At 44.6% G+C, this 27,243-nt stretch overlaps 6 protein-coding genes across 8 annotated transcripts; 4 read left to right on the top strand and 2 right to left on the bottom strand.

Annotated features, from left to right (window-relative positions):
• The first annotated feature begins 4,243 nt into the window (after nt 1-4,243).
• Nucleotides 4,244-5,947, top strand: LOC108952379 (uncharacterized). Its single transcript, XM_018823500.2, has 2 exons — nt 4,244-5,196; nt 5,330-5,947. Exons 1-2 carry the CDS (start codon nt 4,771-4,773, stop codon nt 5,360-5,362), a joined length of 459 nt encoding a protein of 152 aa, XP_018679045.2. The 5' UTR covers nt 4,244-4,770; the 3' UTR covers nt 5,363-5,947.
• Nucleotides 5,948-6,354: 407 nt separating this feature from the next.
• On the bottom strand, nt 6,355-12,582 carry LOC108951134 (uncharacterized). 2 transcript variants are annotated; one of them, XM_065101242.1, is made up of 8 exons: nt 12,169-12,581; nt 10,472-10,701; nt 10,080-10,224; nt 9,972-9,986; nt 8,463-8,838; nt 8,256-8,362; nt 6,710-6,891; nt 6,355-6,615 (listed from the first exon to the last, which is right to left on the bottom strand). In XM_065101242.1, exons 1-8 carry the CDS (start codon nt 12,512-12,514, stop codon nt 6,460-6,462), a joined length of 1,557 nt encoding a protein of 518 aa, XP_064957314.1. In that variant the 5' UTR covers nt 12,515-12,581; the 3' UTR covers nt 6,355-6,459. The 2 variants fall into 2 exon arrangements, with proteins under 2 accessions (XP_064957314.1, XP_064957312.1); XM_065101240.1 differs by having other exon boundaries at nt 9,972-10,224; nt 12,169-12,582.
• Nucleotides 12,583-12,942: 360 nt separating this feature from the next.
• On the top strand, nt 12,943-17,621 carry LOC103979969 (uncharacterized). Of its 2 annotated transcripts, XM_018823591.2 has the most exons (9): nt 12,943-13,170; nt 13,417-13,502; nt 13,694-14,258; nt 14,661-14,826; nt 14,933-14,983; nt 15,262-15,444; nt 15,575-15,692; nt 15,998-16,746; nt 16,853-17,621. In XM_018823591.2, the coding sequence occupies exons 3-9, from the start codon at nt 13,795-13,797 to the stop codon at nt 17,234-17,236; spliced, it is 2,115 nt and encodes a 704-aa protein (XP_018679136.2). In that variant the 5' UTR covers nt 12,943-13,170; nt 13,417-13,502; nt 13,694-13,794; the 3' UTR covers nt 17,237-17,621. The 2 variants fall into 2 exon arrangements, with proteins under 2 accessions (XP_018679136.2, XP_018679137.2); XM_018823592.2 differs by lacking the exon at nt 13,417-13,502.
• Nucleotides 17,622-18,204: 583 nt separating this feature from the next.
• Nucleotides 18,205-23,160, bottom strand: LOC103979968 (phosphoenolpyruvate/phosphate translocator 1, chloroplastic). Its single transcript, XM_009396241.3, has 10 exons — nt 23,020-23,160; nt 22,171-22,933; nt 21,284-21,406; nt 21,021-21,173; nt 20,500-20,585; nt 19,879-19,963; nt 19,582-19,701; nt 19,410-19,478; nt 18,583-18,712; nt 18,205-18,489 (listed from the first exon to the last, which is right to left on the bottom strand). The coding sequence occupies exons 2-10, from the start codon at nt 22,423-22,425 to the stop codon at nt 18,419-18,421; spliced, it is 1,092 nt and encodes a 363-aa protein (XP_009394516.2). The 5' UTR covers nt 22,426-22,933; nt 23,020-23,160; the 3' UTR covers nt 18,205-18,418.
• Nucleotides 23,150-23,695, top strand: LOC135607634 (uncharacterized). The gene has a single exon (XM_065099587.1). It carries the CDS (start codon nt 23,150-23,152, stop codon nt 23,693-23,695), a length of 546 nt encoding a protein of 181 aa, XP_064955659.1.
• Nucleotides 23,696-24,667: 972 nt separating this feature from the next.
• LOC135606605 (protein neprosin-like) lies at nt 24,668-26,936 on the top strand. The gene is made up of 6 exons (XM_065097650.1): nt 24,668-24,764; nt 24,838-25,041; nt 25,348-25,512; nt 25,857-25,910; nt 25,996-26,148; nt 26,261-26,936. Exons 1-6 carry the CDS (start codon nt 24,741-24,743, stop codon nt 26,633-26,635), a joined length of 975 nt encoding a protein of 324 aa, XP_064953722.1. The 5' UTR covers nt 24,668-24,740; the 3' UTR covers nt 26,636-26,936.
• Nucleotides 26,937-27,243: the final 307 nt, after the last annotated feature.

Raw genomic sequence — 27,243 nt, forward strand, 5'->3', positions numbered from 1 at the left:
TTCACGAGCACTACATTGGATAACCATTGAGGGTATTTGGCCTCTTCTATGAAGCCTGCCGCTAGGAGCCGGCCCACCTCCTCACGTATAGCGCGCTGTTGTTCGGGGGCCTATCGCCTTGGCTTTTGCTTCACCGGGCGAGCGTCAGGCGGGATGTTGAGGTGGTGTTGTGCAACCCCTGGATCGACACCGGTCATGTCAGATGGGGACCAGGCGAAGATGTCGGCGTTCTTCCGTAAGAGGCCAATGAGTTGCTCTTGCTCCCGCTTGGGTAGTTCCGAACCGACCTTGACCGTTTGGTCTGGCCGAGCTTCTCGCAGTGGCATGTCGATCGTGGATCCCCTTGGCTCGGGGTGAGGGGTTGGCTTTTTTGTCTCCCGCGGGTCTTCCAGTGGTGGTTCGATCCTGGCCCTCTTGTGCAAGGAAACGGAGGTCAGGTAGCACCGTCTGGACTCCCGGGGGCTTCCCGTAACTTCCCCGACTCCAACGCGAGTTGGGAATTTGATGGTTTGGTAGTAGGTCGAGACGACATCCCTAACCATGTTGAGGGTTGGCCGACCAAGTATGGCGTTGTAAGCGGTGGGAAGGTCGACCACCAGGAACGTGGTCATTACCGTCTTCGACCTTGGCGGGGCTCCCAGGGTTAGGGGCAGGGTGATGGCTCCCTGCGGTGATATTGAATCTCCCGTGAATCCGGTGAGCGTTGAGCCCACCGGCTTCATATTTCCCTTAGCCAGACCGAGCCTTTGGAAGGCGTCGAGATAAAGTATATCGGCCGAGCTCCCCGTGTCGACCATGATCCTTCTCACCTGTGTGTTGGCTATCCTGGCCGATATCACGAGAGTGTCGTCGTGCTCCGGCTGCTCATATGTTCCGGCTGGGAAGGTAATCTCGGGTTCAGGCCCGTGTCCGAGGGCTTCCTCCGAGGCGGCTCGGGCGTATGCCTTTCTTCCCGACATGGAGCCCCCTCCTGATGCAGGACCGCCAGCTATCACGTCGATGTGATGCTCAATGGGGCCTTCCGGGCGTGGCAAGAGCTGTCTGTCTGGCCGGAGGTATTGGCCGAGATGCCCTCTGTGAATGAGCTCCTCAATTTGTCTTTTCAATTCACGGCACTGTTCGGTGTCGTGTCCGTGCTGCCGATGGAAACGGTAATATTTTGAACGATCCGCGAGCTCTCATGGGTTCCTCATCGGATGAGGATCCTTGAGTAGCCCCTTACTCTTCTCATGGAGAAATATCTCTGTCCGGGACGAATTCAAGGCGGGAAGGGGAGGCCCCAGGTCGGACCTATCCAGCTTGCGCCGGAACGCGGCGGGTTGCTACTGTCGGGGCGGCTCCGACTTGACTTTTTTGCGCTCTTCTTGCTTCCCAGCCATCCATGCCTCCGCGGCAATGAACTGGCTAGCGCGCTGAAGCATCTCGGGGACCGCGACGGGGGGTCGCTCTACAAGAGACCATAAGAACCTGGAAGGGCGCAGGCCTGTCATGAATGCCTGCATCAACAGAGAGGGGTGAGCGTCCGATAGTCCCCGAATCTGGGTCGTAAAACGATTCACAAAATGGAAGAGGGGCTCGTCCTCCTTCTGTTTGAGTCCTAGGAGTAAGGCCACGGACGGCTTTGGCCGAGCGTAGGCCAGGAAGTTGAGCTCGAAATCTCGGGCAAGTTGGTTGAAGGAGGTGACGGTCCCGGCCTTCAAGCTGCTGTACCACGCGCGAGCTGGCCCTCGCAGAGTTGTTGGGAACGCCCTACACATCAAGGCGTCCGAGGTCCCGTATAGCGTCATCTGGGCACGAAGGAGGCCACGTGGTCCGCCGGGTCAGCGGCGCCGTCGTACGCATCTAGCGAGGGAAGGCGGAAATGCGGAGGGATCGCCTGATCTTGGATCTAGGGGACGAACGGAGATCCTTGCTGTCCGTCTGCCCCCAACTCTCCCCTTGACTTACGCATCTCTTGCTGTACTTCGTCGAGTCGCTGACTGACAAGGCGCAACTGAGCTCGCAAGGCGTTAGTCGAGTCGGCGGATGGAGCCTCGGGCTCGGGGCGGCCCACGGTGTCTTCCGTCTCTCGACTTCCGGGACGGGCTGCCGGGTTTCGGGGCGATGTGGGGGGCTCAGGAAGTGGTGCGTGAGTCCGGTCGGGGGTCTCCTGTTGCTGCGATGGATGGGGCGCGTGCAGCGGGGTCCGCTAGGAGACGATTGGGATTATGGTCTGCACCATGCTTGTGAGAGCTCGAACTTGTTGGGCGAGGTCGTGAAAGGCCTCGAGCGGTATTGGTGACGGGCCGGCGGGTGCACCATCGGGAGGTGACGGGCCTGGGTCATTGAATAACTGCCAGTAACGCTCAGATGTCGTCGCGGGGCGCTCGTCACGGGATTCGTCGTGCGGGGGGTATTCCCGCGGAGTGGGGAGTCCGGCGGCCAAGGGTTCGCCGAGATGGGTTCGCTGATCGCTCGACATTCGGACAGGCCCTCCTTCTAGCGCCATTCTGTTACGGTAAGTAACTTTTTTAGCCATGGCCTCGGGGCCGACGCGGCTCGGTTCGGGGGTCCGGATGTCAGGGATCTCGGGCGACGTCCCTCAGGGTCTCTTGGCGGCCGAGCACTGTGGTTCGGGATCGGTTGTTCGGGTCGGCAGGTCGGTGGTTCGGGTCGGGAGGAAGCTCCGTCGCTTCACCGGGAAGAGGCAACACCATCTTCGTTCCTGCACGCAGGTCGGGTCGGAAGCTCGGCCCAACCCCTCCGACGATCAAGTTAGCGATGATGTGGAGAGGGTTTTGGAGGAAGAGAAGTAGAAGTTCCTCCAAGTGTGTTGTGCTTGTCGAAGTTACTCGTTCGTCTGGAACTCCGGGGTATTTTGTAGATGAATCTGATGTTACCTGATGTGGCAGCTTGCAGGGTGCAGGGGTTGCGTGACGAACCTGGTTATCGCAGGGTATGGGCACGCCTCAGTCGACGTGCTCCTTTGCCTTGGTCGGGCACCTGGAGTCAAACGCTGCAGTTCGTTGGCTGAGGGTTGGTGATGCTGACGCACATCAAGTCGGCACTAGCGCCGGGTTCCTCGGCTGACGCCTTCTCCTGTCTTGACCGGTCGTGGGGGTCAGACGATGAGGTCGCTTGGGTACGGTCAGCGAGGGTGCACATAATGGGGGTGTTAATGTTCGTCCCTTGGGGAGCTGTGTCGCCCATGGATGGCTGATGTCATGATGTGTTATGTCAAATCCAGCATGTCACGTCCGATCTATTTTTACCCCTATCAATTACCGTAAGGTTCTTCGTACCGTAACATACTGTTTGACTCCACCTGACCGTATCCTTCCCTGCCCAACCTCCCTCCATCCACTCCCCTCTTGTGTTGGAACTTGCAATCTCTTATGGACCAGTTTCCTAACATAACACCATTACCGTAAGTTTCATCAATTTGTTCAAATTTAATAAACTTATAAGGTTCTTCGTACCGTAATATACTGTCCGATAAAAGTCATATATACCAATTTGATAAGAGATTGATATGGACGGTAAATACTAATTTGTTGATATGCTCCATCAAATCATGTGATGATATATCGATACATACCATATCGATAATTGGTTAGAAAATCAGTATGAACAAGATGAACCATGTTTATAAACACCATTACCTACAATCTTAAAGAGACCCCCCTTTAGTTGATCAATAGCATCAACAAGCAACTTCCAACTCCAACTAGAAACTTGGTTGCTAGAATTAGACAATGGTTTGATAGCACCATCTTGAGCATGCACCATGCACCACTTGAGACCAAAGAGATTGATCCTCATTAAGATAAGCCACAATTCTTTTAACTTGGAGGGCATACTTAGCGAGATTTGTAAGTCTTTAATACCAAGGCCACCTCTATCTTTAGGAAGGATGACTATTGTCATGATCTTTTTGCCTAAGAAATCGTTTGATGATTTGTTCAATCCTATTTAGGATAGGTTTAGGCATCCAAATAACACTTAAAGAAGTGGACTGAGATTGAATTAAGAACAGAATTAATCAAAACAATCCTGCCAGCTTGGGAAAACAAAGAACCATTCCAATTACTAAGTCTCTTCTCAACCTGTTGGACAAATAGGATCATGGGATAGGAGCAAACAAATACCCAAATATTTTAAAGGAAATGAAACCTCCTTCATGTTCAAGACAGAAGAGATTGCCCTCCTACTTTCTCTACTGGTATTTCTAGGAAAGAAAACAAAAGACTTAAAATATGATGCGTTGACCAATCAAATTTTCATAAGACTTGGACCACTAGGAGACGACGACGGAGAATTGGACCACCACCATCACCACCACTACCTTCTCTCTCTCGAAACTGTGCACCTCCGCTTCTTACTTCCTTGGACTGCTACGAGCACAGCATTCGAAACCCCTCCTGCTTCCCGTCTTCAAGGTTTGACTTCCTCATGCCCCCTTACGCGATCCAAGAAACTGTGCACCTCCGCTTCTTACTCCCCGCCCGTCACAGGACATCTCAAAACGAGGTCCACAGAGCTCGATCATCTCCGCTCGCTGCCTCGAGAGCAAAAAAAAGAATCTATCTTTACATTGGAACCGCTCCAATATTTGGCATTTTTTCACCTTTGCCGATCTCGAAATGAACTCCTTTTCTAAACCCTATTGTGTATATCCGAAGGAGAAACCCTCGCCTGACTTTGTCACAGAAGAAGTAGGAGGCATCTAAAGCAGAGAGAGAGGCAACTCACCCGTGGTCGAAGCGGGAGAAGGGAAGGAGGGGGCCGAGAATGGAGCGATCCGGCAGCGCGGGGTCGGCGGTGGTGGCGATCGAGTGCGTTGCCGGGAGCAGCAGGGCAGACGAGTGGGGCGGCTGCAACGGGGAGGAGGCGGCGCCGTTGCGCATGGGGGACATCCTCGAGGAAATCACCTTCGGAGGGTCGCCGCCCGCCCGGGCACCGTTCAAAGGCGGGCGGGAAGCCGTCATGAAGCTCCTTCACGCCGCATTCCAGCGAGGCCACTCTTCTGTCCTCGTGCGGGCCCGCCATGGCGAGCGCTCCGCCGCGCCGTACCTCGAGCTCCACGCCTGCATCGTCCCCCACCCGCCAGCCCGCCCGCGGGCCGCCGGCAGTTCCTCCTCCTCTCCATCCGCGACCCTAACTACGCCATCATCGCCCTCGTCGACCGATCCGAGTCCGAGTGCATCGCATCACAAGGTAAAGAAAACAAAAACAAGAAGCAAACCCAAAACGAAGATATAAAAGACACTTTCAAAACTATTTCTTTTCTTTCCAAATAAATCATTTATAGCAATCATAACGAGTCTTTGCATTTATCTTCTTTCATCAGCTAACCGTCATGAAGCTCCTTCCCGCACCGTGAACACGGGAGCACCGACCGACCTTTCGGACTCGGCGAACACTAGTCTGTGTGAGGTCGAGGACTACCATCTCGTTTATAGGGTTTCATCGACATATCGTCTGTAACGGACGACGACAGCGGCGAGGGCGTCGAAGATCCTCGTCATCTCACGGGTCGGGAACGAGAAGGTGCTTCCCTGGATAGTCTCGACATCGGGCGCCATCCGCTGCTTCGACACCATCTCCCTCAGCCATAAGCTCTCGCTGCACCGGCACGCACTGAAACCCATTCTGCTTCACTTGCTCATGTGGGACGCGTCTGCGTCCGCGGTTCCAGGAGTGGTCGAGCAGCACGAGTCCCCTGCTCTGGCGCAACCCAGAGTCTTCGTGCCGCGACCTTGCTTGCTGGAGGTCCGACGGCGCCGCCACAACATTTCATGTCGAGGCATCCGTCGGAAGAGGAGGCTGTGACGCCGCCAGTGCCGTCGCTAGCACCACCATTGCCAGCAGGCGAGGTTTCCCCCGACGACATTATCGGCAGGTACATGGTAGTAGATGTGTCGTTGAGATTCCGCTACTCGAACGCGAGCAGCGACTGATTCTTGTGCACCGTCCTTTCCAACCAGAACTAATGTTTATTTAAGGCTTTTGGCGCATCTTGTGCACCCTAGGAGTGGCATTAGCCTTTGTTCTTGTCATGGCTTGATGGCTACAACCACGATAGATGATGGTTGCTGTTCCATTCTAAGATTTCCATAAACGCTGACTTATATGCTCTGTAAGCACCAGAATACATGGCTTCTGAGCAAGACAATGAACTTTTAGGGACATCTAATTCAACACATTACTCATCAATTAAGCACTAGATTAATTGGTTTCAACAGCTGTTCTATGATGTTTGCCTATGACAAATCACATCAAATCAATAGCAATTCAATCAAGAGATAATACAAATCTGCAACACCGAGATTTAGCAGAATAAAATTCTCCCTTTCAAATAACAGGATGAGCACGAAACAAAAACTCGAGATTCTTCTTGACAGTCAAAAGTATTGCACATACCAACTAGTTTGAAAAATAGAATTGTATCAAACAGAAATGGAGAAAAAACTTTTATATTTAGAAGACAAGCTCATGAGGTTTCATTCCTGACCTAAGGGAAAATCTAGCACCTAAGTAGGCCTTCAAGTCTGGGACTGCTTCGATGGCTTTTATCAATGGGCCATCCACAGCCTTTTGGTCATCCTTCTTCTCCTGAGGGAGAGACTTGGTTTCCTGCATTTTCCAAGAGAAGAAAAGGAGTATGAGCAGGAAAACAAACAAAGAGACGCCACCTATAATCGATCAACACATTGATCCAAGGACAGACCTCTTTTTCAGTCTCGAAAAATTCACCTTCCCCTTTCTTTGTCTTCTCCTTTTTCTCCTTGGCGAAGTATTTGTCATGGAACTTGTCAACATTGACTCCCGATATGTCAACCTTGGTAGATGTCGCAATGACGTAAGATTGATTTACTCTTCTTAGAGGCACTCCATTAATCTTAAAGGGGCCTACAGCATCCAGATTAAGTGAGACAGCAAAACCAAGAACATAAAATTCCATGCTAATTCAGTCTGCTACGAAAAGCAAGAATCAGCAATATCAAAGAACATTCAATATTCTTATACGAGGCAAATAGGATTGTTACACACTCATTTCAAACAAATAACTACTGTTATTTGACTTTCATATTTCGCCTGCAAAGCCTCAGAACAGACAAAGTGAATATGCTATTGGACAACACTGAAAAGGAACAGGAAGAAATTAGACTACAGGATATGCCTCTTCATTCGTTTAATTTGACTTTGTTTATTCATGCCTCAGCTTTGTGCTGGTGGGTGCAACGGGGTTACCTGCCTTTCAAAAACAAGTATGAAGCTCTCAGTCACAATACACCTTATTTGTGTCTACAACCATAAGAGAGAGAGAGAGAGCTTAAAAAACCAGCAAAGCAAGGCATTAAAACATCGTTTATCAGAAATTGGTGGGTTAGAAAGAATCGGATTAAGTCGCCATTAGAACAAACTTGATGCCCAATTCATGCTTGGAATTAGGGTTGAAAACACTAACAAATGTATCAGATATTGAGGAAACCAAATCTATTTTCATCAGAACTGGTGGTTCGGAAGGAATATGATTAAGTCAATAAGTCGACAAACATGATACCTGGTTCAGGCTTAGAATCATGGTTGAAGATGGTCAGTTATATGCAAACTTTGATCTGTATGCTTTTACTCAAATACCGGTACTAGAGTTATACTAACTCCTGTTAATGATATTTACTAAACGTAGATACCAATCTGATGTGGATGTAGGATGCGATCAGATTTAAGGCAGATATACAGGAGAACATCAGATGAACCGAAGATCTCTATCTTTGATCTCCAATGACTTTGGCAATCTTGATCATGTCACAGAAGAAACCATTCAACATTCTGTCAATATGTATTACTTAAGCATGAGTCATCTCTGATCTCCATTCTGACAAAGTGGCCAAAATTGTCAATCAGCATTCAACATTCTGCCAAAGTTATTGGAGACCAAAGAGAGAGAAAGAGACGCCACTTTGTCTAGTTAGAGGAATCATGAATGGCTATTCCTTTCATGAAAATTGCCCGACGTAAGATAGTGACCGCATGCAGAAATAACAAGGAACTAACATATTTTGTTATCAAGAAATTAACTTGACGTCATTACATACTCTTCAAAACAAATTTCTACTAGTATGTAAAGAAATCACATAATGAAGAAATACCCATCTATCGTTGCACACAAGAGGTTCAGAAAAGAAGCAAAGGATCACTCATGTCAGCAGATGATGTAGTAGGTAAACAGAAGCACAACACACCAGATTAACACATCCAGAGACACTCACCGGTAACCAGAAGAAGTCCGGAAGGCAGCTGCTTCAGGAAGACGACCCTCTTTCCCATGAACCTACCAGCGAGAAGGATCAGAACAGTCCCCGGAGTGATGCTTGCCCTACACGCCACAATAAGCATCACAAACAGCGAATTTGAGCAACAAGGGAAACAGCAAGACACAGAGAACAACCGAAAGTGACGGCGGCGAATCCATGTACCTGAGCTTCGTAGGTTTGGGCTTGCGGCGATTGGGGATGGGAGTCTTGACATCGTCCGCGGGGTAGAACTTCGGGGGCTTCGCGGACGACTGCGCGGGCTCCGCGGGCTTCGGGTCGTGGTGGGGGAAGGAGCCGCCGTTCTTGGCCTTGATGGCCCAGATCCCGCGTTTATGGTACATCTTCGACCTCGAGAACTTCCCGATGCCTCGAATCAGGCTAGGGTTCCGGCTCGCTGCCCTCACTTTCTTCGGCGCCGCCATTGCAAGAGCGATAGACCGGGAAGAGCGAGAGGAGGACGAAACCCTTGAAATGGCACGCGGCGAAGGAAAACAAGGGCGAAAGATCGGGCGCTTTTTATTGGAGGTGACGGGAAACCCTAGTCCAGTGTAAACCGATCTAATCAGAATCATCTGTAATTTGATGGACGGTCATGATTCTACCTTAGAAATGAGGTCGAACCCATCGTAATAAACAACAATGAGTAATGGATGTGAGCCCCTTGAATCAGATCATATATTTTCAATCAATAAAATAATAACAACAACTAACCATAGTGTCCCAACCTGGGTTAGTTCCTTAGATCTATCATATATTTTATACTGATTTTGTTAGAAAATAAGTAGAAATGAGATTATTTGTCCAACAAGGGATTGTAATTGGGATATGTGACAAAGAAGAATATGAGAATAAAGATGTGTTGCTGATTAGTGATATTAAAGACAGAATTTTCTTTTTTTTTTGGCTACTTCATATAAAAAGAAAGAAACTTGTAGTCAAACTTTTGAGTGCAATGGAAATTAATGTGATGGTTGAAGAACATGTTCACAGCAAACTTTGCATATCTTAAAACAAGGATCTGTCACTTGTCAGTGACAAATGTTATGCAGCTTGTAATAAATAATCCTTGGATGAGTCTGGAATGTGAAGGGTAGACTGAATAAGATTTAAGGTCTCATCACTTGTAGGCCTGTTTCAGTCCAAATCTTGATAGAACAGTGCATACAGGCATCACCAGCTAAAATGTGAATCAATTCTTTAAACCTCATTAGATGTATAAGTACCAGTCCACAGCCTTCTGCTCTTAGTGGATTTTGCTAGTTCTCCCTCTACTGAGAGCTTCAGAAAGAGCTAATATGTTATTCTATCTGAGACATTCTAAAACAACTGAAGATAGAAACATATGCAGTGATGATAATTTGCCATTGTGTTGGTTATATCCACTGAGTTTATTTTATTGAGATGGAAAGTCTTTCACATTGACAACAACAAACAGTTCACAGTAATATGAAACTCTGACAGGACAAATTCAATTTCTGCACATTCAATTTTTTTGAAAAACAACAAAGATATGTCTCAACTAATTGATCGGATAATAGAATGGTGTCAGATATTCCTAATCTGAAACAAGTCAGGAGCGTTTCCCTCGATGAAAATAAGGGAGACACCGTAAATCGGCTGTGGATTTTGCAGTTATAGGGAGATATCAAAGTGAAGAGAAGATGGGAACACCTGGTAGAGTGGCACCTGCATCAACGATGAAGATATTTCCAGTTACATATTCAGATGAGTAATGGATCAGATAGCGGACGACTGATGTAATTGCCGGATCTGATGTACCAAATGTTCTCAAAGGGATTATCTTTGTTGCAACCTTATTGATCCACTTTTTCCGCATGAGGCTCTCTGTTATCTCAGATTTGAATATCCCAGGGCTTATTGAGTTCACTCTGATGTTATGGACTCCCATTTCCAAAGCCATAACCTTCAAATTACAACCACCTTGGGTGAATATTGAATACTCCAATTACTCTTTAGAACTTGAGACAAATTTAATTATATGCCAACAAAAAAACTGATGCATGTTTACTTCCAATAAAATGCGAATTACTTAAGCATGAGTTATTTTTTCAATGTAAAGAGCTGAAACTCAAGAGTAATTTTATAAAGTCCATGTTGAGTTGGAAAGAGGGATGTGAAGAACCCATTCTTGCTAGAGTTAGTAATAGTACCTTAGTAATTGCATTAACACCTTCCTTTGAGACAGCATATGCTATGGCTCCAGGCAACTTCCCACGATTGAGGCCAGAAATAGAAGAAATGTTGATCACAGTTCCTTTCAGCTTTGCATTAACCATCTGTTTGCATACATACTTGGTTACTAGCCATAAGCCAGTCAGATTAGTTGCAAAAGTGGCATTCCAGTCCTCTTCCGGCCAATCTAGTGGGGAGTAAACACCACCTGAGGCAAAATACACGAATCAGATGCAACAGAAAATAGATAGGCGTGAAAGTAGCTCACCACGAGGAGCAAGTTTAGAAATGTGCAGGTAACAAGAATCAAACAAGACATTGTTAGTTAAACATAGAAAAAACTAAATATGATCTGTGTAGGCCTTTCAATATATGTAGTTTTTCCTGAGAGAGTGAGTTTCAATAAAATGATCATACACAAATAAGCACACTATCTAATTAGATTCGTGAAAACAATGGGACATGGGCACCAAATGCCAGTATAAGTGCAATCAAGATTGAGTCACTATAAAAGTCCCCACAAACACCACTTTTTATTTTTGAGACATATGAGCAGTATATGCACCTTTTTTTTCTTCACCTTCTTGTATTCTATTTCAGCCTTTTGCAATGAAATAGGATCATAACCTTTTTTCTAAAAAGAAGGAAAAATAAAAAAGATACAAAGGCCCCCATGATTAGATTAAGAATCATAACATGTTACTGCTCCTTGTTCTGCTTCTCGATTATGCCAGTCTAACAATAATAATGACTGTTGATACGACATATTTTGGGCCCCGGACACGTCACAGCTGACGCCACATGCCAAGTCAGAACCGTACCAAGAAGCTGTTCCGTATGTCCTGTACTGAGAGCTCGGGGCGGTGTCATCTGGCGCTGCTCCGCGCGTCCCGGGACGGCGGCCGGTCAGAAGTGTCGTCCCATCCCTCGAGGGTCAACGGCCACGCTGAATCGACGCGCTACCGACCCTCATGCAATAGTATAAAGCCCCTAACCGGCCTCCGGCCAGAGAGAGAGAGAGACATAAACAAATAATCCACTCCACACTGGCTTGCTCGTCGAAGGGGCCAAAGCCGGGAATCCCCCAGCGAGGACCATTTTTTGCAGGCGAACGACCACCCACGAGCGGCGAGCATCTCAACCCAGGGGACGCCATCCACCGCGCAACAGAGAGCTGTCAATTGACCCAGATCCCGACCAATGCCAACCAGCACTCCTTCCCGAGGGCGCGGCCACCTCATCATCCAGCTCACTCTACAGAAAACTCCAGACATCGACCCGCGGACCTAACCGTGCTGACTCATCAGCCACGGTATATTTGTTCGCTAACAACTGTCATAGGTATTCCTCAACCTTGGCTAAATTAATCATCATCTATTCAAGAGTCCTCTCTTTTTCCCTTTTTAAGGAAAAGTTCATGGTTGAGGAGATACAATTCTTAAGCTAAGGAATGTTAGGTAAGTAACAAGTGATTGGAAGATTAACAAAAATGAAACACTGATACGTGCTTAAGCCAAAGATTCTTAGTCTGAAACAGTAGATTAGAAAATCTGCAAAAGCATAGAACACATAAAAATGCCTAATTTATGAAAAATCAATACAAGTATTATTGTGCAAAAATGAGTACTCTTAAATTAGTTCGAATGTCGACGATTGAAGCATTGACGGCAAGTACCTCGAACCCCTGCATTGTTGATCAACGCATCGATGCGGCCGACGGCGTCCCACGCCCTCTGGACCGCTGCCTCGATCACGGATCCCCCGGCGCTCACGTCGAGCTCAACGGCCACGGACCGCGCGGCGGAGCGGGCCGAGAAGGAGGAGGAAGGTGGCGGCAACGGCGAACCGGGGCCGTCGATCTCGTCGCAGAGGGATCGAAGGCGATCGATCCGGCGAGCGGTAGCGACGACCCTGCAGCCGGCGGCGGCGAGGTCGAGGCAGATCTCGCGGCCGATGCCGGAGGAGGCGCCGGTGACCATCACTACCTTGCCCTCGAGTCTCCGCCACGGCGGTCGATCCATCTCCTTGGAGTTCCGTTGATCACGTCAGCAACACAAATCTTATGGCATAGCGTTTCTTAATTCTGAATCTTTCTCGTTTGGTTTGTTGTTGAAGTAATGTTTTTGATAATATGAGTTGTTATATATATATATATATATATATATATATATATATATATATATATATATATATATATATATATATATATATATATATATATATATATATATATATATATATATAAACGAGAAATAATACGAGACGTAAGTATTCGGGAAAAATCTGACACACTATCGCACAACGAGACACGACGGCAGATCGCACGTGCGAATCCAACACGTGTCCGCGACATTGGGCCGGCACCGCCACTGCGGGTCCAACCGCGTCCACGCCGCGCTCCATCACCGTGCCCGCAAATACGACCAAGAAAACAAGAGCGCACGCAAGTTCTCCTTTTTGCCTCTCCCTTTCCTCTTCGAGTTTTAACCCCGTCTCTACTCGTTCCCTCTCTCTCTCTCCTCTCTCTCTCGCTTTTTGTTCCCGTCTCCCTATCTCTCTCCGCAAGCCCCCCTCCCAGATCTGGAAAGCTCTTGCCCAAAGGCCCTCCTCGGATCACTTCTCATCGCCCGGAGTCAATCCACCTGGGGGAGTCCTATTGCGTATTAGATCTCGAAAGGTGCGTTCGCTGAGTTTTCCCCCTTACATTTTGGATCCAGGAGAACTCTGAAGTCGAGATCTATTCCCCCATGGTCTTCCTGGTCTCTTATCTGAGAGCATAGAAGCACATGAGAAATCTTCGGGTAGTTGTTCCTGCCGATTATTGAAGGTCGCTGGGACCTCAATAAGGAGCTGGAAGTTGCTGCAAGCAGATAGCTTTTCTGTTGACTTGAGTCTCTGGCTGATTTATCTTTGTTTCATATAGGGGAACGGATGTTTTGGTGCCAACCATCTTCCTGAAACTTTGCCATCAAACAAGATTTGGACAGTAATTTGGAGTTGATTTTATGTGTAAACGCAGAAAACATTGATCTTTCTAAAGAATTTGTTTAAAGATCCGATTTTGGTTAGAGTGAGAAATACTCAGTAGCAGATCCTGCTTACACTTTAAAGTTCTATAAATTTGATCAAGATAGTGTACCTAAATAAGTGTTTTCTGTTGATCTCATTGCTAAAAGATCAATTTTTTCTGTAATTATTAGGGAAAGGGGATTGTTGTAAGTCATTTATACACAATTTGGTGGTATAGAGTAGGCATTCTTCGAGGACTATCCTTTGGGATTGCCTTTTGACTGCTCCAATAATGTGGAAATTGAAGCAATTCATGCCTAAGGAATCTAACAGCCTCGAAGGTCGCATGGTTGAGGTTGGAAACTTAAAGTTGCAAGTCCGTAACGTGATCGCTGAAGGGGGCTTCTCTTGTGTCTACCTTGCTCGTGATGCTGTTAACCCATCCAAACAATATGCCCTTAAGCACATGATTTGTCAAGATGAGGAGTCGTTGGGTCTGGCAATGAAGGAGATCTCGGTGATGAAAATGCTAAAAGGGCATCCAAATGTGGTTGCGCTAATCGCACACACTATCTTTGACATGGGCCGAGTGAAGGAGGTGCTGCTTGTGATGGAATTCTGTGAGAAGTCGTTGGTCGCAGTGCTGGAGAACAGAGGAGCTGGTTACTTTGAAGAGAAGCAAGTTCTTTTGATTTTCCGGGATGTATGCAATGCTGTTTTTGCCATGCATTGTCAGTCACCACCTATCGTTCATAGGTATGTTTATCTTGTGATTCTCATGTCTTTCATTTTAACTAATGGTTCTCCTTTCCATTTTTTTCTGAATTATGGAACTCTAAAACCAAGATATTTATATATGGTTACCATGTTATGTTGTTCTGTCTCTATGCCACTTGCTCTATGAAGTATCACATGACAAAACTGCTATGGTTTTACTTGCCTACTTGTATATCTATGTACATATATACATGTGCAAACATATATGAATCATTTTTATAATTTAGTTATCATATTAAAGCAGGAAAGTATCTCTATGATAATATTATCTGAAATCGTGAGGATGAAATTGAAATCTAATTCCCCTTGATATGAGAAATATAAGCTATGTTTGGGTTCTCTCTTCTGAATTTGTGATCGCTTGGTTCCTTGCATCACCAGAGATCTAAAAGCTGAAAATGTTCTGCTTGGAGCTGATGGAGCTTGGAAGTTGTGTGACTTTGGTAGCACCTCGACCAATCACAAGTGCTTTGACAGGCCTGAGGAGATGGGTATTGAAGAAGACAATATTAGGAAGCACACTACTCCTGCTTATAGAGCCCCTGAGGTTTATCCTATGAACTTATTATTATAGTTCAAATTTTTTTCTACCTCCTTAATGTCTTTTCTGGAAAATTTAAAGTACTAATTTTCCTGCAGTTTCTTACTTACAGATGTGGGATCTGTACAGAAGGGAAGTTATCAGCGAGAAAGTAGACATTTGGGTATGCAAGCTAATATATCAACTGCTATGTGTCTTTTACTATTAAGGTTTTCTTTTACGACAAGTTTTTCTGAGATTGTCCGTCAGAGCTAAAGCAATAACTGTCCCCATCAGCTATTTCATCATTTAATTACAGTTCAGTTTGAAAAAAAAGATGATATCTGAAATTAGAACTTCAAGTGTACAATGAGATGAATACTTGTGCTATATATGCATCTTAAAATTTTAAATTCCTAGCAGATTCTAGAGCTGAAATTTTCTTCTACAAATTTTCTGCAGGCTCTTGGATGCCTTTTGTACAGAATCTGCTACTTCAAATCTGCATTTGATGGTGAATCAAAACTTCAGATACTTAATGGAAATTACCGTATCCCAGACTTACCGAAGTATGGCAATTCTGTTACCAAACTGATCAAGGACATGCTTCAAGCCTCTCCAGAATCCAGACCCGACATAACACAGGCAAGCGCATTGCTCATTAACCATTTGTCTCTGTAAATCTATGTTCATATTTAATGATGGCATGTGCCATAGCTTAAGATGCGAGAAAGCTGACTCTCTTTTACTTTGCCTGAATAATTTCCTACAACAGTTGTGGTTCCGGGTGAATGAACTATTGCCTGTGGAGTTGCAAAATGACTTACCTGTTAGCTCTACATCTGCCTCAACTGCAGGAATGCGATCTAGCCCATCAGGTTTACAAGATGACGGTAAGAATATTTTAATTATTTGCTGAACTCTTACTTACAAATGGTCATTAATATGTTGTGTATAAAATAAGGTAAATAAAAAGAATTGTGCAACAAATAGATCCATACTCTACTATAGCATAGGTTAAACTTCTATATGAGAAACAAACCATATGGACATAGACATATACTTTGTCTTGCTGTGCTGACTTTAGACCATTAAAATACTTGTGTAAATATTCGTAATTCTTCTGGGTGATCTCCAACTATTTCTCCCTTGTGGAACCAACATTTGCATAATTTAACATTCCAAGATGGGTTTGCAGTAGCTCAAAGGAGGACCAATTTGGTGCCTCGTAGGAGCCCTCCACCTCCACCGGCTAAAGAACATGCACAGAATATATCACCTCCAGAGACTCAGAACTCCAGATCCTCCTGGAGCGCTTCAGTGGGTGGCGGAAGTGGGGGTCCCTTGGGTGCATTTTGGTCCACACAGTATGCCCAGGATTCACAGATATCAGAGGATAAAGGACCTGTGTTTGATGAGGAGCCTATCAACCGATCAAAATCCAAACACAATCCAACAAACCACTCCAGGGAACACCGAGCCAGAACTCCACCTAGGCACTCTGTCAAGAGTCCTGAAGTTGGTTCCAGTGAGGATTTTGAGATAAGATTCTCTCCCAATGGATCTGAATATGGTCCAGAGAAAACTAAAGTATCCAATCATCAAACCAAAAGTATTTACCAGGATCAGGCATTCAACACATTCGTGGCTGAGTTTGATACAAGTAAGTTCAATTCTGGGAATGCTGTTAGCAGCGCAAGTGATAAGCATAGATCAGTGGAGAAAGAGTTGGAAGAGGATTTGAGTAGGCTGAAGCAGGAGCTAAAGCAGGTTAACGGGGAGAAGGAAGAAATGACATCTAAATGTGAAAAGTTGTCCGCCATCTGCCGCTCCCAGAGGCAGGAAATCCAGGAGCTGAAGCGTGCTGTTGCTGCAGCAAGCCCCTCACCCCCAAACAAAGAGTCCAAGCCTCAAATCTCTCCTGGAAGCTCACAGTCAGATACGCCGGTATTATTTTTTGCTCCCTGCTAAATTATCGTTTTTTGTTGATATAATTTACATTGAAGCAACTGTAACGTGAGATTCCTGTATGGTAAACTGTGATCTTTTGCAGCCTAGGGAGAAGATAGAGGGAAACTTGCCCGAACTCCAGCGTGGGTTATTTCCAAATAATCCTTCTACACCTAGTCCAGATCCTAAGCCATGGTCTGCTTTTGGTGACACATTGGTCCAGGATACACCCAAGAGCAGTCATCCGAAATCAGTCAGGACAATCCGCGGAACCAACAGTAACAGGAATAATATCAAACAGCCCAGTGCGAGTTCAGCAGATGAACCATGGGGCTTCGATCAGGACAGTTTCAGGGCAGACTCTCATAGCTCACAAGTGCCTAAACCATCATTTGAAGGGAACACTTCGCAGCGGTTTGGTGGTGGTGGCGTTGGCAAGGTTAAGGCTGTAGAGACCAACCGGCCATCTGGATGGACTGGATTCTAGTTTCCATGACCAAGCCAAGATTACAAAATGTTACTGGCAACAAACACAATAAAGCTTGTGATTTTGTTGGGCATGGCTGGCAATTACCTCCTTTTATGGAAGAGTCATTCAGACATGGCCATGGTGCAGCATTCATGGACATTTAAGGTATTCCCTGGTGTTCTTTGGTCCTTGTCCTTGATTGTAGGTGCTTGGGTTCCTCCATTAGATAATAGGTGACCATCCATCTTGTTTGAATTTGTATCCAGTGACAAACTACAAGTTACTTTACAGTAATCATAAATGTGATTTGGTCCATTACCTTGTGAGCAATGATGGTATGTTTGTCATAGTTTACACATGTATTACTAGCAAGACATTTAATTTATATTCTTTCTTTTCTAAAGCTTCATCCAATGCCATAAACTTATGCCAATGGGTATAATTTTCTTTCTTTTTCTTTTATGAACATTTATTTTGATGCATCCAAAGGTGGTATGAGACCCCACAATATTTATATTGCGAACTCCACAATTTTTTAGGAGTTCAATGCACAAAACAATTCCCTTTTTCACAGTGGTAAAGATTACCTCAATCTCATTTCAAATCTTCTGGGAAGAAGTTAACTGGGAGACATATTATTCTAAAGGAAACATTGTTGGGTATAACAGCTCAAGGTACAGACTGCATAGAATTAGAGTACCACGCAACATGAAATAGAAGTGCTCTAACCTCAGTCAAAATCTGTGGAGATTTAGCATGCTATTGAGGTTAATCTCCCAACTTCTGATACGTGTTTGTGCATTAACCTTCAGGCTGAGTGAGCTCCATTATGACCCATTTCAGCTCTGCTGAATATATATTCAGATGCAAACTCTTCATTTTGACATTTTGGATACATAGAAACAAATTAAACAAAGACACCAAACATGCCACTACAAATCAAGCAAGCATGAAAAAACTAGCAGCAAAGATATCAGATCTAATAGTTCGAGGAAAGAACAACCATTACTCTCTAAATTAAAGAAAGCTACGATATCTGTCTCAGCTAGTGGCAAAATCAAACAAATTATGCTAGAGGATCACTGTTGCCAGTGCTAGAAGAACACCTAGTGCTATTAACACAATCATCTCATCACCTGAACAGCCCACAAAATTTTCATCAACATCAGATTGGACTTTAAAGAGAGACAAAAAGGCAACTCATGCAGATTTTGGCTTGATTCTCTTCACCCTTGAGTACAGGAAAACTCCACCAAGTACCACGCCAGTTCCTATAATGGAAGAGTTTAATTACCAAGGCATAAATGGTTCAAGTGGCACGAAAAGAGTTTTTGATGATCTTCCAAGTCACGAAAAGGAGTTACCAAGAGCGTTGATGGGAGAAACTGGTGTCCTGAAAAAGAGTACTGAGGTCACAATGACTACCACCCTCTTCACACAGTTACCAACAGAGTGGGTTACAGGTGATACCCTTGCCAATATCATGTCGGAAACCTGATAGACCAATTCAAGTTTATGAAATAACAATTAAGAAGAATAAGAGAAATTTCAACAGGAAAGCTGACGTAATATAAGCGAATTATTGGCTCTGCACTGAGAAAAATCAACTAATTTTTCACAAAGTTGAATACATACTTCAACATTCTTTTTGTGGGTCCTGCACGTGGACATATATTTCCAATGTTTTTCTACAACAAAATGAATCTAATGTGTTTTCCTGACATGTCCAAGCATGTATTTAAATAACAGGAACAACAAACCATTGTTTTGATTCAAAACATTTTGTTTTATTAAGCATAAATGTAACAAAAATTAATTTCTTTCCCCATTTTCCAGAAAAATAAACTACTTTTTCTTTGCAATTAAATGCACAAAAATTGTACATCCTAAGAAAGAAATAAGCATCCTAAACATATAGGAACCACCATCCAACAATTAATGATCAGAGCCATTCTTCTATAAGAAGTGGAGGCAGATGTTAGGTCATAGAAGTTACTTCCAGAGAAGAGTATAAAGAATGTCTGTCATGGCTAATCAAGCCTTCCAATACGGAAATAGATATCCTGACCATTGTCTTATTCAAATGTCAGGAATAATTTCAAGAGCCAAAGAAACTTGAGTAGAAGTAGATAGCTTCTGTAAAGCAAACTTATTAATGCAAGAATGACAAAAAGATTTAGAAATATCAGACCTGTTGATATGCATGAAAACACAGACCAGCAACGAGTGATCTCAAGTATATCTGTTTAAGATTCAGACCCTAGCACACCAACAAAGCAAGAATAAGTGCAAATTATTTATGAACATCATTATGGATAGAAAGGTATACACATGAAAAAAATTAATTGACTCGTCATACTTACAACAGACTCCAAATACGTAGGAGTAATCTTGATGCCTTCAACAAACAGAGTCACAGGTGCTAGTAGGAAAAATGACATGATTGTTATTATTGAGAACAGATTGATGTTGTCTAGAGATTCCTGCCAAAAATAAAAAACTGCTGAAAATTATACCTACAATAATAACAATTTCTTAGAGCAGAATCAGTTTACCAGAGTCACCTTCATCTTTAAAAGATATAGGAAGACAAGATAATAATGGTAGACAAATGTATCACATGAAGCAAATAAATTCATTTTCACAGAAACAAATATAACCTCTTTCTTAACCATGACTTTCTTGCTGAGAACATTGCGGGATTGGAATGTCAGGTTGGAAGCCATTGCACTCCAAAATCCAGCCCTGTTTGTGACAGAGGAGGGACTTAGAAACACAAACATGAGAAAACTGAAATTAGCAAAATTAATCAGTGGATAGGGGTGACTGGGCATGAATTTTATCTATAATTAAGTCTTAGCTTATGAGTTTTTAGTGCTAACTTCTGCTGATAAGACCACCAATATCAGTACTAATTATAAAAGCCAACAAAACTGAGATATCAGTTGCCATTTATAGATCAGATCTACAATCACCAATTTTTCATTCATCTACTCTTTTCTGAGTAGATAATTAAACCAATGGGAGAAAAAAGAAACAATCTTGTTTTTTTCAATGTTTGCACAGTATTTAGACATCTTATCCCAGACATGGTACATTATTTAACTTAGTAGAGTCTTTACAATTTGGCCAAGAAATTCTGATATCTTGGTCTTACTCACTTCTGAGATAAATGAGACATTTGAGAAAATTGAAGAGGGAGAGACTGGAAAAAGGCCTAAATGCATACTGATATTTCATTAAACAAACTAGTTAATCTTTTTTTATTATCAATGACTTACCAATTAAAAGAAGCTTCAGTCAATGATGCCAAGGCTACACCACCAACAATTGGCATTAGAGACAGTATAACCCAGATAGTAGGCACCTGCATCCAAATCCAGTAAAAGATTATTGATATAAAGCAAACTATCACAACTCTGAAGATGCAGATTGCAGTTTAAAGGATGGAGATTATAGTTTAAGAGCCAATGATCCAAAAATCGAAGGATCTATGTGCTTCGACTTTTTATTTCTTTTTGAAGAGTCTTGCACATAGAGTCTATCTATGTGCTTCAACTTTTTATTTCTTTTTAAAGAGTCTTGCACATAGAGTCTATTCGTATTACACCAGAGTATGGAAGTAGTAACAAGGAATTAAGTGCATTAAAAAGAGGATGCTAGACCACTATTTTCTAAAGCACATGATCATCATATATTATTTTCAGGATAAGAGAGGTCACAAGATAGAGAGGCTAATTCACCTACTAATTGTAAGGTTCCCTTATCCTGATTAAAAAAAAAAAAAGCTATTAAAATTTACCTCTTCTAAGAACAGGGCGGAAAGGAGTGCTGAGAAAAAAGGCTCCTTGGCTTTTATTGTGTGCGTGAATGAAACAGCAACTCGCCCAAGACTCATGTTAGTGAATAGGTTGCCCATTGTGTGAACAAGAGCCAATGGTAAGATTGCGGCGAGCTGAAAGAAAAACAAGTAACTTATATAATTAATGAAAGTATTGCACATTTCATGATTGACCGATATGCTATTTGCTCATAAATGTAGAGATAAGCATCATAGCTTGATACCTGCATAGGAGAAATCTTAGGACGTTTGTAAAGATTAGTGGTCCACATAAATAGGACAAGGAATGTTCCAATGGAAAAATGAAGCAGCGTGACGGTTAGTGGGAATTGAAAAACCTTAAGAACCTGAAATAAGGTAGGACAGTGTATTACTCTGCCATTTATATAACATCATTCTGCATACACGAAACCAAAATAATCCAATGTCTATATATAAGCAGAGAAAACCTTTCACATCAATCTTAGGGAAAGAATGGCAATACCTAACCTGGCATGACAAGAGCCAAACAGAAGCTATATACGCTCTGGAAGCATTGCTGTAAATGAAATTTAAGTTCTTTCACTTGCCACTAAAAGGAGTCGTGCTAAAAACTACATAAGCAAGAGAATATGTAGCTTTCTCCAGCATTACATTTCTAATGATCCAGAGGATCTCTTGTAGAAACAGTAACTTACCAAGATATAAGTTTGATACCCATTGTGACCACAGTATAATATAAAGTTCCACAAAACAATAGTAGTGCATTCTTAAATATAAGAGTTTGATAGTACAAATAAACCTCACTCTTTAGTGATTGCATAAGCATCTAAGGAAAGCATAAAGGACACTTCAACAAGCTCTGTGTCAACATTCAAGGACGAACAAGGTAACATTCATGAACTGCAAACATCAAGAGCTTACAAATCATCAGTTGTGCAAACAATTAAAAGCAAAAGAAAACCTATTATTGAGGTTTTGCTAAAGCTTATAGTCAAAGGCGAACATTCTGCAAAAAGGTGTGGAAACTGCGCAAGATTAGATTTTCTTTTTCCGATCCAAAAGCAAAGTGCACGGATTAGTTCACAAGGACTAGCGCAAGTAGGGAGGAGGAAAGGGAAGGCAGGGATACCTGCTTGTTATATATGTTGAAGTAGATGTTGAAGAGGTACCAGAGGCCGAACAAGGACCCAAGCAGCAGCGTCTGAAGCAGGTCTCCTCCGGGGGCAGCCTCCTTGTCAGAGCCCCCGCCGGTGCTTTCGGGGACGGCTCGCCCGGACAGTGAGACCCCCCTTCTCCCGCCTCCTCTGTTCCCAGTCCGACGCGAGAAACGGGGCGGAGACCCAAGAGGCCCCGCTGCCGTGACACCGACCAGTAGAGCGGGCATGGATCTGGAAGGATGCGGCACAGAAGGGAGCGGCGGCGGCAAGGCGGAGGGATCTCCCGGGAAGGCCACGGACGAGGAGGCAAGAGGCGGGGGTAGGAGAGAGAGGGGCAACGGCTGCCGCGCTCTGCATCTCGGGAAGCTACGTCGCTCTATTCCTCCTCCCCACCTCGTCCACTGCCCCGCGCGACGGAGAAACCAATGGCGGCGGTGGCAGCAGAGCGCTGGCTTGTCTGCTATTGGCTATCTTCCTCCACATTGTGAGCTGAAAACAGAAACAGAAACAAAACAAAACAAAAACACGACAGCAACACGAGTGTTGTCGATGCACGATGGGGCAGATCTTACCCATACTTCCACACGGGTCGGACCCACAAAACAAAGGAAGAGGTTAGGATCGGATTACGTCGCACGAAAGGCAGCTTAACGAACTCGGAGAACGTGTAGTGGTTGGGAGATATCCGGCGAAGCCCACGGCGAGCAATTCGATGGCTCTCCTTCTCTACTTCCGCTACAAAAGAGGCGAGTCAGCGAAGTCTGAACGCCTTCTCCGCCTCTGGCGGTTACGATGCAGCAAAGAAATGGTCAACCAGTTACCATGCAGGCCGTCAACACCTTCCGCTCCCCTATATTACTCCCCCTCGCCTCTCCCTTCCTCCCTCGATCACTCTTTCCTTCGGCTTTCCCACCTCCGCAATAAAGAAAGCTATAATAATACTCCGCAGCAATGACCAGATCCACAGCACAACTCACCACCCTCCTCCTCCTCGCGGCGCTCGCCGTCGCCTCCGCCAAACCCCGCTCCGCACGCCGCTCCCTCAACGAAGCCGCCGCCGCCTGCGAGTTCGTCACCGTCCCCCAGCTCTGCACGTCGCTGGCCGCCAAGTCTGGAGCCACGACGGTCCCGGCCCTGACCGTGGCTGCCGTCAACGAGGCTGCAGCCACCGCGCAAGAAGCGAAGGTCACGGTGGAGAGGATCACCGCGGCCCCCATCACCGACGCGAAGCTGAAGGCCAACCTCGATGTGTGCTGGAAGAGCTACGTGGACTCGCTCGACACCCTGCAGAAGGCGGGCAGTAACCTGCAGACGGGGGCGCCACACAACGAGTTGGTCAGCCACATCTCGGCCGCCATCACCTACGTGGGCCACTGCAACGACGCCTTCAGCCAGAACCCCGGCCTGGTGTCGCCGGTGGCGGACGTCACCAGCATCCTAAAGAAGCTCATCAGCAACAGTCTTGCCTTGGCCGTGAGCCTACAGTTCCACCACTAAGTAGTATGCATGCGTGTGGAACGTCGAGAGAGAGAGAGAGAGAGAGAGGAAGAAGGAGGGTGAAACGTGTTGACCATGCATGGAGGACGTAATCTTTATATGTGATTGTAATAACGGTGGATAATAAAGAGCCTGAAGGAGTTCCGATGCTAATTGTTTACGATTGCTTCATCTGGTTTGGCCTGTGATCATTTCTTTAAGCTAATGTTCCAAGAATAATTGCGAAAAGCTTTTAACTTGATTCTGCGATCTACTTATTTTATATTATCCACTACGGTAACCCAAGTCTGGGCGCAAGTCGTGGATTGGTGAGGCGCTGCGATGCAATAGTCAACGCCCTGCAGGCGAGTTAAAACACGCGACAATGATTTATGGAATATTAGATGAATAAAAATAAATTGCAAAAAATTCGCGGTTGCGTCATGCTGTCGTCTGCCCAAGTAAGCATGACGCCACGTTTGATGGTGACGTGTAGAGTTTAAACACTCGAGTAATTATATAGTTGACTTTGATATATTATGACGTGTCATAACCTCACATTAGATCGCTTCTCCTTAAGATGTCTCACGGAAGCTTTATGACGTGTCATAACCTCACATCAGATTGCTTCTCCTTAAGATGTCATAACCTCACATCAGATCGCTTCGTCCTTATGACGTGCATCATCCGATTGTACTCAATTCTTCCCATCACCATATGCTTCATTCTCGTCAATTTGAGAGGATTTCGTCTCATCGACTTCGTCTTTAATCGACATATCATAAAAAAAAGTTAGCATTGAAAGAGCACAGAATCCAGTGGTATTTGTAGGAACAATAAGTGCAAGTAGGTGAATATTGTATTTAATTTGTCTTATTCATATATCTTAAAAATACATTTCTTTCTCGATCGACATGGCTACGTCAAATCTAATCCTTTACTGCTCCTTCTTCTTCATCATCATCTTCTTCCTGAGACTTGACCTACCTTTTGCTGGTCTCAGAGCCCGGATGGCGATCTCATAGACTGCGTTCCCTCGCATCTCCAACCGGCTTTCGATCACCCCATGCTGAAAGGATCAAAGCCTTTGGTACGTAACTGTTCTATACCACGTCTTTAGATCACATCTTCACGTGTTGATAGTTCCGATCGAATGCTTACAGGATCCACCGGAGAGACCCAGATGCTACACCGGCGACGGTATGGCCGACGACTTCGTCCAGCTATGGACAACCTCCGGAGAGACGTGCCCGGAAGGAACGGTTCCGATCAGAAGAACCAAGGAGGAAGACATACTTCGCATAGAGAGGTTCGGCAGGAAGCCATTCGCGAGAGCACCGCAAAGCACCAACGTCAGTAACCACGAGGTTGACATCAATCCAACCAAATTTATTAATAGTATATATATAACATAATCTGTACTCGAAATCATTGATGAACATTACTTCATGCAAGCAAGCCTATTAACTAACGAGGGGTTGACTGCACGATCTTGTGGGAAGAAAAATAGACCTCGACATTCAAATTGATAGTATATTATTTGCAGCATGATGTGAGTGGTTTGACAACATCAACGTTAAATGATGCGTATACTTATAATAATATTGCATGTTATCATCGAAATTATCTCTAGAAATCTATGCCATGCTTTTTATTCATGGGGTTAATTACAGTACGCGATCGGGCATATCGAGGGAGAACAAGACTACGGTGCACACGCATTGTTCAATGTTTGGGCTCCTCAAGTGGCCAACCGCGGTGAGTTCAGCTTATCGCAGTTATGGATCATCTCGGGAAATTTTGACAAGGATCTGAACACTGTCGAAACAGGGTGGCAGGTAATATTACCTACTACTTGATCAAGCCATGTATACATATAGTTCCATAAACCTAAAGAAAGAATAATATTTTCTGGAATTCTCTTTGTCACGAAAACTATATCTCATTCATAATTTCATGCGGTGTTATGAGTTGTCGATTTTAATTGTTTTGCTGTATGTTGGCAAAAAAAAAAAAGAGGGAGAATTTTTATTTTTATTTTTATTTTATCGAGAATGAATATTTGCAAGGTCTGATGGTTCAGTAGGTTTTGTTAATCTCATGTGGATTGAACTTTCTCGATCTGCTTTGACCAAAAACATGAAAAGGATTCATGTTTTGTTGTCGCTTGGATCTTTCTCAGGTGTATCCTGAGCTGTATGGAGATACACTCCCGAGGTTCTTCGTTTATTGGACGGTGAGGCTTCCTTCTGAGATCTGACCTTAAACTCATATCATCTACATTTAGTTTCTCTAATAACTATACGTTGAGAATCCTGCAGAACGATTCATATCAAAACACAGGCTGCTACAACCTCTACTGCTCGGGCTTCGTCCAGACCAACAACAGTGTCGCTGTAGGAGCAGCTATCACCACAACATCGACGTATAATGATACTAATCTGCAGTATGTGATCAGAATCACGGTGTGGAAGGTGAGTGATCTCCTCCTGCAAACACCAATCTACATCAGAACAATACAACGTGGCTGCTGGCTTGACATCTCATTCCCAGAACTGTGTTGAATCCTCGTGCTGTGACCCTTAGGATCAAAAGACTGGGAACTGGTGGCTGCAGCTGGGATCAACAGTTGTGGGATACTGGCCAAGCTTCTTGTTCAGTAACCTTGCAAGCAGTGGAACCATGGTGGAATTTGGTGGGGAGATCGTCAACACCCGTCCTTCCGGCAACCACACCGACACCCAGATGGGCAGCGGACACTTCGCGGAAGAAGGCTTCGGCAGAGCTGCCTACATCAGCAGCATACGAATCGTGGATTCGAACGACACACTGATCCCGGCGAGAAACCTCACCTACTACGCCGATAATCCGAACTGTTACGACGTACAAGGCGGTGTCGACAATTCAGGGGAGAGCTTCTTCTACTTTGGAGGTCCAGGAAGAAACGCTAGATGCCCATGAAAGACTAGAAGAGCTTCTCTCTCCAAACCACTCGTCATCATCATGTGTGTGGGTGCTGCTCCTTCCTTTTCCTTTAATAATGGTGAAGAAGACATGTATCTATCTTCTTCGCAACATCTAATTTCTGCTGTGGTTTGTCGTGGAAGTGTTCGCTTCGTTGAATAATGGCGAAGAAATTGTCTTCTTCGCGAGTCGAGGTTGGTTGTGAAGGTGTGGTCGCTGTCTTCGTGTCGTATGGGAATGGGAAGCAAGAAGAAATGGTCTGCAAAATAATCTAGTTCTATCAAATATATGTAATGTTGGCATACTAAAAGGTCTGCTTTGTTGTTTACGACTCTTTCTCGGGCCACATGACGACGGCAGAGATGAATTCCTATTACCAATTGATCCTAAAGAATAGTTTTCATTACCTCATATTATTCCATTCTGAAGTTGACCAGAAGAAGGCAATGGGACAGTAGTAAGTTCATAGATTAGGTCAAGATATCAACAAAGTACAACTTGGACACGAATGAAGCAACGACCTACGAAGAAGGAAAACAAATTTACTCATTAGTCTATTTACATTGGTGCTCAAGTTGCATCCAAATTTACATTATCAAGTCTAA

Source organism: Musa acuminata, chromosome BXJ2-3 (genome assembly GCF_036884655.1).
Source record: "Musa acuminata AAA Group cultivar baxijiao chromosome BXJ2-3, Cavendish_Baxijiao_AAA, whole genome shotgun sequence".
NCBI classification, from domain to species: domain Eukaryota; kingdom Viridiplantae; phylum Streptophyta; class Magnoliopsida; order Zingiberales; family Musaceae; genus Musa; species Musa acuminata.